Source organism: Stegodyphus dumicola, chromosome X2 (assembly GCF_044657685.1).
Source record: "Stegodyphus dumicola isolate Sdum_Otavi_A_Nest chromosome X2, ASM4465768v1".
Taxonomy (NCBI): Eukaryota; Metazoa; Arthropoda; class Arachnida; order Araneae; family Eresidae; genus Stegodyphus; species Stegodyphus dumicola.
This window is the reverse complement of record NC_140781.1, coordinates 84,992,402-85,005,409: the sequence shown is the minus strand read 5'-3', so window position 1 is coordinate 85,005,409 and position 13,008 is coordinate 84,992,402. Positions and strand designations below refer to the sequence as shown.

Below are 13,008 nucleotides of genomic sequence, written 5' to 3'. Positions count from 1 at the left end.
TCAACATACCATTTCTGCACATATTCCATTACAAAAATCTGCCTATTTCAGTCCCCTCTACCTGCTTTTATATTTTCATCAGCTATTTTTTAATTACCTTGCACATAATAAAAATGCCTAAATGACCAGCTCAATATTGAACAGTCTTCAAAAAGTGAAGGAAATAATCTAAACTTATGTGATTTAGTATTATACTATTACTTCTAATAATATGAATTTCTGGTTTAAAATTAGCATACCTGTCAAAAATAATGTTTCAACATCTGGAAAAATTGTTTTAATTCCAAAATTTACACAGTGAAATACATTCCATTGTGACAATAAAAGAAATTACAAATTAAAACCATATATACAAAACCATACGGTAAAAAAAATTTAGAAAAGAAAGATGATTACAAACATAATGCATTTCAAATTCAGTAATAAAGTTTTGGATACCCCAAAATTTCATTTTTGCACTGTTTTGACCAACTAATCTAAAGTCATTAACCAGACAAAAATAAACAAGTTAATTTTTAATTTTTGGACTTCACATTCCAAATAATTTTATGAAATATAAAAAGTAATTAGCTCTTTAAAAATATTTATACTTTCTAGACATACAAACTAAATTGGCAATAAGAAAACAATCGCATTTATAAACTACCTGTAATACTGCTTAGTTCCTTTCTAACAATAAATTCTTGAAATTATATTCTAATATTGGTCAGGTATAAAATATAAATCATCAGTGTTTTGACATGAACATTCTAATAACAAGGGATGATGACCAATATCAATTTGACAAACATCCCAATACAGCTGAACTTAAAGATTTCACATATGTGCTCAAAAGTAATGACTGGAATTTTTTTTCTCCGTAGATAAATGTCTAGGATTCAAATTAATCACACGAAATCCAATCCTTCCTCTTTAAAATCTCATTACATTCAGCTCCTTTTTTAACTTGACAACATTTAAAAATAGGATGATTTTCGAAAAAAAAATTATTACACATAAATTAAAATTTTAAAAATTTTGTTTTAATTCTGGTTCCTAACATTTTGTAGTAGACATGCTACATGTTTTAAATTACTTTGCAAAATTTTATTCATTTCATAAATGCCAAGCCACTTAAAATTTAATACTAAAGTAAAAACTAACTAGGCTTTTTATTTGTACTACATGTGAAAACCATTATTAATCTCAATAATAAACATACAGATCTGTATCACTTCACATATGCTTCAGCTGAGCCCCAGAAGAAATGGGCCATTCTTTTGGTTTACATCTAAATGGTCACCAATATTACTATTTTGAAGCTATTTTCCAAAACAGGAAACAAATGAGACCCTGGCAGTAGTCTTTACCACTTGACAATCTTTTCATCATTAGTGAGTTTCATTAACTGCTTCAAGTGTGGACTTTCAATTCTTGGCATTCTACCGACAATGTTGTTCACAATGTTGGGGATATGTTTAAGTCTGAAAACGATAACTGTTTTATTTTAATTCTTCAAACAATATTTAGTTCCACACACTCATATATACAGCTGCTAAGACATTCCAAAACTAAAAAATTGGTTAAAAAATATCAGGGCTCCATATTTCCCTTTTGAATGTCTTTTATTTCACACTTTTTATAAATTATAGGACACATACCCAAAGAGAGGGGAGAGAATCTTTCAAAAATGCTTCAGCACTTGCAAATATTTACATCATATTCTTATATTACACAATAATCACTTTTTTCTCAAATCACTTAAGCAGTGTATAAGGTGGTTATAATTAAAGTGACCCTAGATTCAAGACTTATATTGAGCCCTTTCTAGTTAAGTCATTTCATTGAAACTTACATTATATTGACCATGGAGAAGAGAAAATAAAATAAAAAAAAATTTAACATTTTGACCCCCAGGTGAAAAGGTAGCTCATAAATAAGAAAATCAAATTCAAAACAGAAAACTTTATTTAATCACAGCATTTGTTCAGTGTGCATTCCATTATTGTCAATCACATGTTCAACAGTATAGCACAGTAATGGTAGATAAGCTAATCAAATACAAATTGGATTTGCAAATTATTACCAATGAATAACTCGTATAGCATGCAAGCAATGCTTTTAGAATGTCAAGAGGCTGCACAAAGTTCATAACATTTTTTTCAATAGAAACTAGTCGAGCTGGTGAGTCGTAATTAGCAAATGGTGAAAAGCAGGAAAAAAAAGTATATTAGAGAACATCGGTACAGTGCAGGGGTCGGCAACCTGCGGCTCTTTGGATGTGAAGCTGCGACTCTTAGTTCTATACTCAAATATTACTTATTTTATCCCCCCCAAAAAAACAGAGAAGAGCTGAAGAAGCGCATCAAGAATTCAATCGGGATTGGACGCAGTCGTTCACTTTCATATACAACTTCATATACCTTGAGACTTGTCTCCATTGGCCTCGAAAAACTCGCACACAATAAGAAATCAAATCTATAGAGACACTTCACTAAAAAACATATTCAGTTTGATAGTAAATATCAGCCGGCGATGAACGAAAAAAGCTGTCGACAAAATCCAAAAACAAACAACAGCAATCAAGTTCCATGTTATGTAACTGGACACAATCTACAAGTAATGTTAATCTGGCAAGCTTCACAATATCATTAGAAATTTAAAAAAAAAAAAAAAAAAAAAAAAAAAAAAAACAGATGGTGAGTATGTCAGAGATTGCTTCATACGTGTATCTGAAGAACTGTTTTGCGATTTCAAAAACAAACGAGAAATCTTGAAAAAATCAGATTTGCCACTATCCGCTAAAACAGTACAAAATAGAAAAGCTAAAATGTCTTCAAATGTAACATATTTGCGGGTGGAAGATATTCAGCTTTCTTCTGCTTTATCATTTGCTATAGGTGAGACTTGCGACAAAAAAGACACAGCACAAGTTGCCCTTATTGTCAGGTATGTGTCTTCCCCGAGATCCAAAAGAAGAACTTATAGGATTGATACTGCTCTCAGAACAAAATAGAGGGGAAGATATAGCGAATGCCGTGCAAAAATGCCTTGAAGACAATAAGATCGATTTAAATAAAATTGTTTCAATAGCAACTGATGAAGTCAGAAGTATGACAGGAAAAAATACGTTTCACTGCATAATACATCAAGAAGCGCTTTGTGCCCCAACATTTCCGGCCGAAATTGTTGAGGTTATGAATTTGGTAATCAAGATTGTTATCAGCATCTTGTCAAAAGCACTGTACCATCGCCAGTTTAAAGAATTCTTAAAAGAAATGGAGACTCAGTATTCCGACCCTTCTTCACAATAAAGTACGATGGATTTCTAAATGAAAGGTGTTGAAACGTTCTGCTTTGTGCTTGAATGAAATAAATGCATTCCTAAATGAAAAAGGCATTAATCACCTTGAATTAGAGAGTGACAAATGGTTGCAAAAATTTTACTTTTTGGTGGATGTCACAGCGAAATTAAATGCGCTGAATCTAAAACTGCAAGGAAAGGGAAACCCAGCCTATGTTTTAGAAGAAGAAGTGGTTTGTTTTGAAGAAAAATTTATTCTTTTTGCAGAAGATATTCAGAGCAGTAAATTACTTCATTTTCAATTTCTAAAGCAATATCGCGATAAAACCATTGCAACTGTTGACACGAATTACGTCAGCACAGTTACAAAAAAATTAAAGATGAATTTGCTGACAGATTTGAGCAATTCAAAACCAACAAAACCACTCTAGCATTCATAGTAAACCCTCTCAACACAAATAGTAACGAAAAACACTGAGCCATTTGGAATTGATACTGTATCTTTAGAAATGCAATTGATCGATTTAAAAAGTAAAGCTTTGTGGAGTGGAAAATTTACAGAGTTGAAAAGCAAGTTGAGAGAGTTGGAGGTCCAGAAATGAATGTACGTAATGCAACAAAAGTGGACAGCTTTAAAAGAAATGCCCCGAGTTGAGGCACTCATATTCGACTTATGGAATAGTCTTCCAGATTGCTACAGTGAGGTGAAGAAGTTGGCATTTGGAGTGCTATCTTCGGATCGACATATTCGTGCGAGCAAGCATTCTCTTGCATGAATGTAAATAAAAGTACAGTAAGAAGCCAACTAACAAATAAAAATGTACAGTCGTGTTTGAAACTTAAACAACCAGTTATGAGCCAAATTTGTCCAAACTTTCTAAAACCATGCAAAGCCAACGCTCCCATTGAATTTGTTTGCTCAATTGTTTTTAATTGAAGTACAAGTTAGTGTTGTAAGTAAATGTTTAATTGTTTTAATTTCTTACTTAAATAATAAGTAATTATCTAATAATGCCATATGTATGTTATCTAATTTGTTGTGAAAAACACTATTTATATATGAATAAATAGATATTTTTCTTATGAATAAATAGATATTTTTTCCTTATGAATAAATAGATTAGTTTTTGTTTATCAAAAAACTTTATTTATGCGAGTACTATTTATTGTAGCCAAGAAAAAATTTGGTGGCTCTTTAAAAACTTTTTTTGTAAATTTTGTAAATTGTAATTTTTGACTCTTCCGACTCAAAAGGTTGCCGACCCCTGGTACGGTGTGATCAAATGGTGCCTGCAGGTAATTAAAATATTATAAGCACAAAATAATAAAATACACAACAAGAACAGGTGTATTAATAATGAAACTTAGTTTTTCGACATTAAATTGAAAAATTATTAAAACTTTTACACTAAATAATACTTTTAAAAATGAAAGCAATTCCTTCAAAACATTAGCAATCTTGTATGACAAGAATAATGAAATGTCCAAAATTAAAAATTATTAGCAATGATACAACCCAAAATTCATATTTATTACATATTAAGTACAATACCTCCAGACAGTGACCAATATTTTCCCTTTACAAATAATGCTCCTTTAAATTTTCCAGAAATTATATGCAATATTCATCCCCACAGAAGTTTGTAACCTATGATGATAACATAATTTGATGTCTGATGATGTTTGAATCTGAATGCCCTAAAACGGGGGTTTAAAATAGTATTTTCTACTTATATACAGTAGTCTAATGCTCAATGTTTCGCACTACTACTTAAATATGTGAAACCTTTAATTTTTAATAAAACCTTACTCCCTTTTCTTAATGGCACGACTTCCAACACTGCTTTTATATATCAACATTTAAAAAATAGAATTTACATCTGGAACCACAGTCTCATGGAATGCTAATACACATTCATAACAAAGTCTTGAAAAATTTACAGTCATGATTTCAATTTACAAAGTCTTGTAGTAAACAAGCTATATATTTCAAATGATATCTCAGAAAATGCTAATCATTTGATAAACACCAAACCACTTAATGCATAAAATCCAAAATAGTACAATGTAGCAAGATTGTCCACCAACATTATTAGACTCATTCTATTCCATGGGCAAAGATCATTACTAATCCAGGTTCCAGCACCATGTCATCATTCATGTGTGGGTTATCAAAAGCCATTACTACAACAGCTTGCTTTCCTGGAATTCGTTTACACACATAGTTTTCATAGTACCGGCGATTTGACTGACGTGTTTCTAATGTACATAAGCCAGGAGGCCATCTCCTTTCATGTGCATTTTCCATAAGTTCAGCAGTCACATGTGGAGGACAACCACTTTCACTTAAAGCTCTACGAACCATGGCTTGCAAAACTGAGTCTGGAGTTGATATCATACCTCCCCAACGAGTCACTCGAGCTCTTTGCAACGAATTTGCCCATCTAGAAAAAGGAAATATAATATAAACATTACAAAACAGCCTATGCACTCAAACCCTTGAAACTATGACATTCTCAGAAATATCAAGTAGGGGAATTCTAATGCAGAGTCAAAAACATTTTAATTTCTAAGTTAAAAAAAAATCTACTACAGATAGAAAAGAGTATTTTATTTATTTACTTATGATTTTTACTTATTTTAGAGTAGCTCTTGATTTTTATTCATTTTAGAGTAGCTCTTGATTCAGCTCTTGCTACTTGTGAATTTTCCCCCTCAACACTATATCATATTCTTTTCAGCTACGTTATCTATAGATAAAATCTGCATTCTCATGACTTTTCCTCAAATCAGTGATTTTAGTGGATCACTTTCATAACAGCTATCCAATTTTAAAACTACAGCAAAAAAAATATTTTGCTTCTAAAACTTCAGCTACAAACTCGGGTACATTTTCAGCAGAAGTAAGTTATATCCTCGCCTACCTTTTTAAAATCTTCCATTTCCCTTGATTTACTCAATTCCTGAAATAAAACTATGCTAGGATGATCAACCTTGTCCTCAAAAGTGACAGGACAGAGATTTTACTATATTATGCAGATAATGTATAAACAGTTCATTCATCAGCATAATGTAACAATGAATATCATCTGAAAATTACACATCAGAATAAAATCGTACATTTGCTGAAGATCATTTGCTAATTCACTGTGAATAGAGGTATATATTTCCCTTAACATACCTTATATTTCTACTAGGAAAATATTTTGCAGATATTCAGTTAAACACTAAATTTTTAAAATCTACTTGGTTAATTGAAAAAGGTAATTTCATACACTTTAGGTGAAGGAATACTGAATTCTGTGAGCTAAATTTTTAAAATCTATTTGGTTTAATTAAAAAAAGGCAATTTCCTTAAGTTTAGGTGAAGGAATAAAAAGGAAAGAAATTTTGAGGAAGGAATTTGAAGGTAAAGGAATTTTGAGATCCTGAAAACTATGTTTCTCAAACAGTGCTCTGCGATGATCTTTGAAACTTGATGTGGCTAAATACACAGACATATCTTTCACATATATTCTCAAAACTAAATGAATTAAATCTCTGTCTTCAAGGTAATTCTTTGACTGTTCGTAAATGCCCATGAGAAAGCAAAGCATTTGAGAGGAAACTTGGTTTGTGAATTAGTTAAAATAAATAAATTTTTCACCATTTCCAGCTTTAGAGTCTTTTCAATAGGAAATTATATCTTTATTGGAAAAGAATAATGCAATTGCGTATGTCTGCATTTCAAAACCGATTATTTATAAGAGACAAATATAATCAATTTTCATGGGTTCATCATCATTTAAATTGTGATCTTAAAAATAACAAATTTGCTGAATGAACAAACAGTTAAATAAACACTCTAATTATACTCTAATTATACCAGAGTTAAAACCAAATTCCAGGCAGAAGATATGGTTAATATGTGAACCTCAATCAAAATATAATATACAGAATTGTACTCAGGTTCCTTTAAATTATAATTCAGGTTGCTTCTATGTATTTGTGTTAACTAGGGTTTTGATCGTTAACCCTGCGAAACTGAATTGATGTGTGTGCTGATCTTAGATTTAAGCTTACAGCATACATCCAAATATAGAACAGATATGCCTTTTTCTAGTAACTCAATATAAAAATATTAAATTAATTTTAATGAACTGCATTTTAAAAAATACAAGTATACTAGTAACAACATGTGCTAAAAATTGTTTTTGAAGGGGACAAACAGTAAGGTGGACCACAGAGCATTATAATCCCTAAACATGGTCCCTACTTGAAAAAGCTTGAGAAATGTTGCCAAAAAAAATCTTCCTATAGGTACATTACTAATGTCCTTTCTGTAAGAGACTTGCCAAACTAACTCTCCTCCTTTTGCCTAAAAACTTAAAATAATTTTACATCTAATATTTCAAATCATCATGTTTATTTTCAAAATCCAGAGATCAACAACAAACTACAATAAATATCAGATGGTTGCCACTCTTACAATATCAAAATATGAATAAAAGATAACAACTGAGGCTTGGTTCTAACAATACTCCCACCTTTTGATTGATGACATAACACTTAATCAATAAAAACAAATATAAAAAATACTCTCCATACAAATACCAGGGTTAAATAGTAAATAAAAAGGAAAGTTCTTAAATTTCTATACTAAAAATGACTGAAGTAGTGTTCATGTAAGAAATCTGGGTGGGATTTTAATTTATCATCCACTTCTAGTCACAACACTCTTAATGTCCTTTGATAAATCTAGAGCTATATTATTCTATTCTTTGGAAATTTTGAGACTAAACTGTCTTCACCCTGCATCTCAGTTTTATTTGCTTCACCTGACTCCAAAAATAAGGTATTTTGACTGGGAATGTTCTTTGGATTGGTCGAACTATTTCTCCAAACATAGTTTCTACACCAACTACTCGAATGCTGCAGTCTTTTCCTGAATATAGCTCAATCATTTTTGCTAGAAACCACAGCACCTTGCATTTGTCATCACATTCGATGAGAACTATGTCCTCAATTTTGATCTCTTGAGAAATTGGCACTGTAGATGGACATTACATTAGCAGGCTGAGATATTCATTTCTAAATCTTTTTCTCAAGAGCTTTTGTAAATTCTGTAGATGTCTCAGTCTCTTGTTGAAATCAACTTTATCAAAGTGATCCAAGTCAGGAACTCAAAAACTGGAATTTCACCTAAAAATAAGGATGGTGTCAAAGGGATGAGATCATCAGAGTCCTCTGACATATAAGTTAGTGTTCTGGCATTTAAAGTTGCTTCGCAGTCGCACAGCACACTCATCTAAAAAAAAACTAAACTCAGTGGCGTAAGAGCCCTATAGGGCCAAGGCCTGTGGTGCCCGAATATCTGCTTTCTTGACCGTGGGCCCCGGGGTGCATAAACATATGCCTTGAATAAGTGGTCAGCTTGGTCGCAGTACCCCCAGTAATTAGTCCCCCAGTGAACTTGATACTCATTTTATCGATCCAAGTGATGGAGATCAAGGGATGAAAGGCTGTGTCGACCTTGCCCAGCTCGGAAATCGAACCCCGGACCTGTGGTACTGCTGCGTGATGCGCTAGCCACTGCGCCACCGGGCCTCTAGCATACTCATCAGTTCTTCATAATTCAGACACCAATTTCCTAGGATTTGATACAAAAGCTTCTTAATCATTTGAACAAGTCATTCCCCAAAGCCACCCCACCATGGTGCTGCGGGTGGACTGAACTTTCAGTCGACCTTGTTTGTGACGGCTTCTATACTGAGGGTATTCAAATTAATTTATTTCAAGAGATTACTGCATCCAATAAAATTGCTTCTTTTGTCGCTATAAATTATTGATGGCCTCCCTCTATGGGCAATAAATCTTCTAAGGCCAAGTAAAAATTCTTGAGTTGAAAGGGACAAATGAAACTGCCCTGAAAACCGCACAGGTGAAAAGTAAAATCCAAGCTTTTCTTTTATCCTTTAAAATTAATGGGCCAGATAAGTCAACTGCAACAATGAACACAAGCATCTCTAACTCTGTTTTCTGGTAGAGTAGCAGGCACAGTCCGTACACATTTATTTCCACGTCTCCTGCATCTGACACATGCATATAAAGCTTTTTAAATTGTAGCTCTGCTTTTCAGGATCCAAAACGTCTACAAACATGAATTTCTGCACGAGACACAGATAGATGTTTATCAATTATCAGTTTGTCTACAGTTTAATGATTCTTCAGAAGTAACATCGGATAAATAAAATTTTTATGGTCTTTTCTTTTAGTCAACCTAGACTTGACATGTAAAATGCCTCTATCATCTTTGAACAAGATGAATGACATCTTTGAATCAAGCTTAGAGCATACATCTAAATATAGAACACATATGCCTTTTTCTAGTAACTCAATATAAAAATATTAAATTAATTTTAATGAACTGCATTTTAAAAAATACAAGTATACTAGTAACAACATGTGCTAAAAATTGTTTTTGAAGGGGACAAACAGTAAGGTGGACCACAGAGCATTATAATCCCTAAACATGGTCCCTACATGAAAAAGCTTGAGAAATGTTGCTAATAAAAAAAAATCTTCCTATAGGTACATTACTAATGTCTTTCCTGTACGAGACTTGAACACACTAATTGACTTCAGCTTCTCAATATCGTCAGATAAAAAAGAATCATGTTGAATAATCTTCACAATAGATTTCTCAGCTCCTGTCAACTGATAAAATTTTAACTCTCCTGCTTCTCTTTCTTCTTTCCTCTTTTGGGTATTTCCTATGAATCTGTTTATCCACCCAGTCATTCTCAGTATTTTCTTGTACTTTGAAAAATAGGCAAAGAATCGTGATTAATGAAACTATAACTGCTTTACTTTTTTCAGTGTTAACCTCTTCTTTATTATCAATTGGGATAGAATGAGGGCATTCTTCCAGCACTGCCAACCAAGGTGGGCCCTCAGACCATCTTGATTAAGTTTCTTTACAAAACATCCTCTTGTTGGCATATTGGCTGAGTTTTCTGCACCTGGTGCACGGTACCAATTTTCATGGTTCGATAAATTCTGATTTCGGAAACTCTGTTATTTACAAAAGTGCTCCAAACTTCTACACTCTTTATTCAGAATAGTGCTGTTGAAGAATCGGTCCAGTAATATTCCTTTGAAATTTTGATCTTAAGGTTGCTGACAAATGAGGCTAATCGCACTCCAATAAGACAAGCAAGCAATTCAAGTCGTGGTATACTTTTTTCAATGGAGCTACTCATGCTTTGGCTTGCAGTAGTCACTTTGACTACTTTATTTTGACTTATCAAATATACTGCACTTGCATATGATCCCTGTGAAGCATCGGCAAACATATGCAAACTAAAAAATTGTTATTCTGTCAGTGGAACTAGTCTGGAAATCTTCATGGATGATAACAAGGGCAATTATTTGACCCACTTCAAGAATTTTCTTTTGATATTTTCAGGTAGCTCTGCATCCCAGCTGTTTTGCAAGTATAACTTTGGAATGAGTGTAAAAGGGCAGGTGAAACCTATTGGGTCAAGGACTCTCTGCAGAATTGACAGTACGTTTCATCTTGTCACTAAGAGATCAGTCAAGTTGGTATTAGGAATGTCACAAAACAATTAATCTTCATGTTTATCCCACAGAAGACCAAGTACTTTCAAAGGTTCGCTAATTGTAGATTTGTCTGCAGTAAAGTATTCCGTTTCTTCATTCGAATTCACTGAAGTGCCACGGTTGTCAATAAGGAAGGATTTTTTTTTTTCCACTTTGTAGCCACTTCCTTCAAAGAAGTTTCACATTGGTCTAAATGAGTTGGTCACTGCTCCTAAAAGAAACGGACTGCATTTTAGTCCTAAGACTACTCTGCAATGGCGAAATTTTCTTATTTCCTTTTGTCCAAATTTTTCCACCACAGGAATCTTGGGAAATGACAACCATTTCTTTGAACAGATATTTGAAGAAAAGCTCTTTAAATATCTGAGATAATCCCTATTTTTCCTTGTCTAACTTCAAGAAGCGATCTAGGTATCAATTCAATAAAATTTTGACCTTTTGCTAGGCAGTTGTTAAGAGATAGGAAATCCTTTTGCTTGCATGAAATATCAAATACAGGTCTTACTGTCGTACAGTTATCTTTGAAGACCGGTCTGTAGGAAGATAATAATTATTAACTCATTCCTCTTCTTCTGGTACTTATTCTATTACTACAGACTTCAGCCACTCTTCGAACATGGCATTGAATGTGCCAAATTTATCTTTCAACAGGAGCGTCTTTGTTGTGGAAATCAATCATCTTTTTAGCAACTTCTCTGTTACTTGGTAAAGCTTCTTTATCGTTAATCCAAGGTAAACCGACTTCACATCGATCATTCACCCTCTTCAGAGTCTTGTGAATGTGATCCCATACTGTTTCTTCTAACTCTGAATCAGTTTTATTTTCTTTAGCATCTGCAATTCCAAGTGCTTTTAGCTTCCACAATTTTCTATGTCACTGCTGGGAGTCAACATGGGTGTTATTGTTGATGACATGGACAAGGAGTTTCTTTCTGAAATGTAATCATTTATCTTTCCCATGATTGCCCATCAAAGTAGTGATTCCACAGCAGTCAGCCAATTTTCTAATTTCTGAATTCTTCCAGTTAACAGTGCACCTACAACGTCGGCTCCAATAAGAACTTCTATTTTCAAATCCTTTTTCTTACATTAGACGCATGGATATTTTTCTGCCTTAAATCCATGGTCCAGGCTGTAAACTGACTAGTTGTCCACAAAATCTTTGACTGTTCCAACAAGATTAGTCGTCTAGAAAAATCACCTTTTAGGCTTTTAACGTTCACTTCATAGCATTTGTGAATTTCTCTCTTCGTTGTTACTCCTCCAAAAAGTGCATGAATTAAAGATTCAGATCCACTTTCATGGCACCCTATGTCTACAGTAGTGTCCTTTGATATGTATGAACGTTACGACACCATGTTGTGTGACTTACTGTCTTGTGCCTTTTGTTTGGCCAATATTAATAGCATTCAAAATCTAGGAAACGGGCATTCGCAAGTGATACGTTTTGTGTTTCCTCTTCTTTATTCTTTTCAACATCATTTCTCTTTTGATTCGCATGCAAATCCAGACACATGACATCCCAATGTCTTTTCGAGCATATCTAACATCGTACATTTGTCTTGCATTGATTGCCCCACGTTCAATTTTGAGGTAGAAAAAGTAGCCGTTCTTTTTCTTAATTTCATCATTCTTTTGACTCAGAGTCATCTTCTGAGCAATAAAGCAATCTTGACTTTCATAATTTTTCTTACAAATTATGCAAGAATTCTTTTCACCATAACTGGTTCCTTTATTATGGCCTGAGAATAAATCCTTTGCTGTAAGCACGAAATGTTCACCCTGGTACTTTTTATCTCTTCTACTTTCTTTCTTTGCACTTGAATCAATTAATTTAAATCTGGCTTTCGCCAAAGAAATTCTATGCTCTCCTTCCACTTCATTCTTTAAAAACAATAATAATTGTTTCAATTTCTCAAGGTGAGTTTTCTGCTGTAATTATTGATGCATGATTTCTAAGCCAAAGTTGTAAAATTTCCTCAGGAATGCATGACTTAATCAGCAGAAACAGCATTGCAGCATACTTGTCGCTTGTCATTCCTATTGATTCCAACGAATGTAAATATGACCCTTAACTTGTCATATACAGTTCTGATATACTGAATTTTCCCTTTTGATCAGTA

General features: G+C 33.2%; 1 protein-coding gene across 2 annotated transcripts in view; it reads right to left on the bottom strand.

The window, feature by feature from the left end:
- Positions 1-262: 262 nt before the first annotated feature.
- elgi (E3 ubiquitin-protein ligase NRDP1 elgi) overlaps positions 263-13,008 on the bottom strand; it is a 56,795-nt gene continuing 44,049 nt past the window's right edge. For both annotated transcript variants that reach the window (XM_035378035.2, XM_085809878.1), the window contains one exon: positions 263-5,727. In XM_035378035.2, coding sequence (XP_035233926.1) covers positions 5,382-5,727 — 346 coding nt within the window. In that variant the 3' untranslated portion in view covers positions 263-5,381. The remainder of the gene's footprint in view (positions 5,728-13,008) is intronic.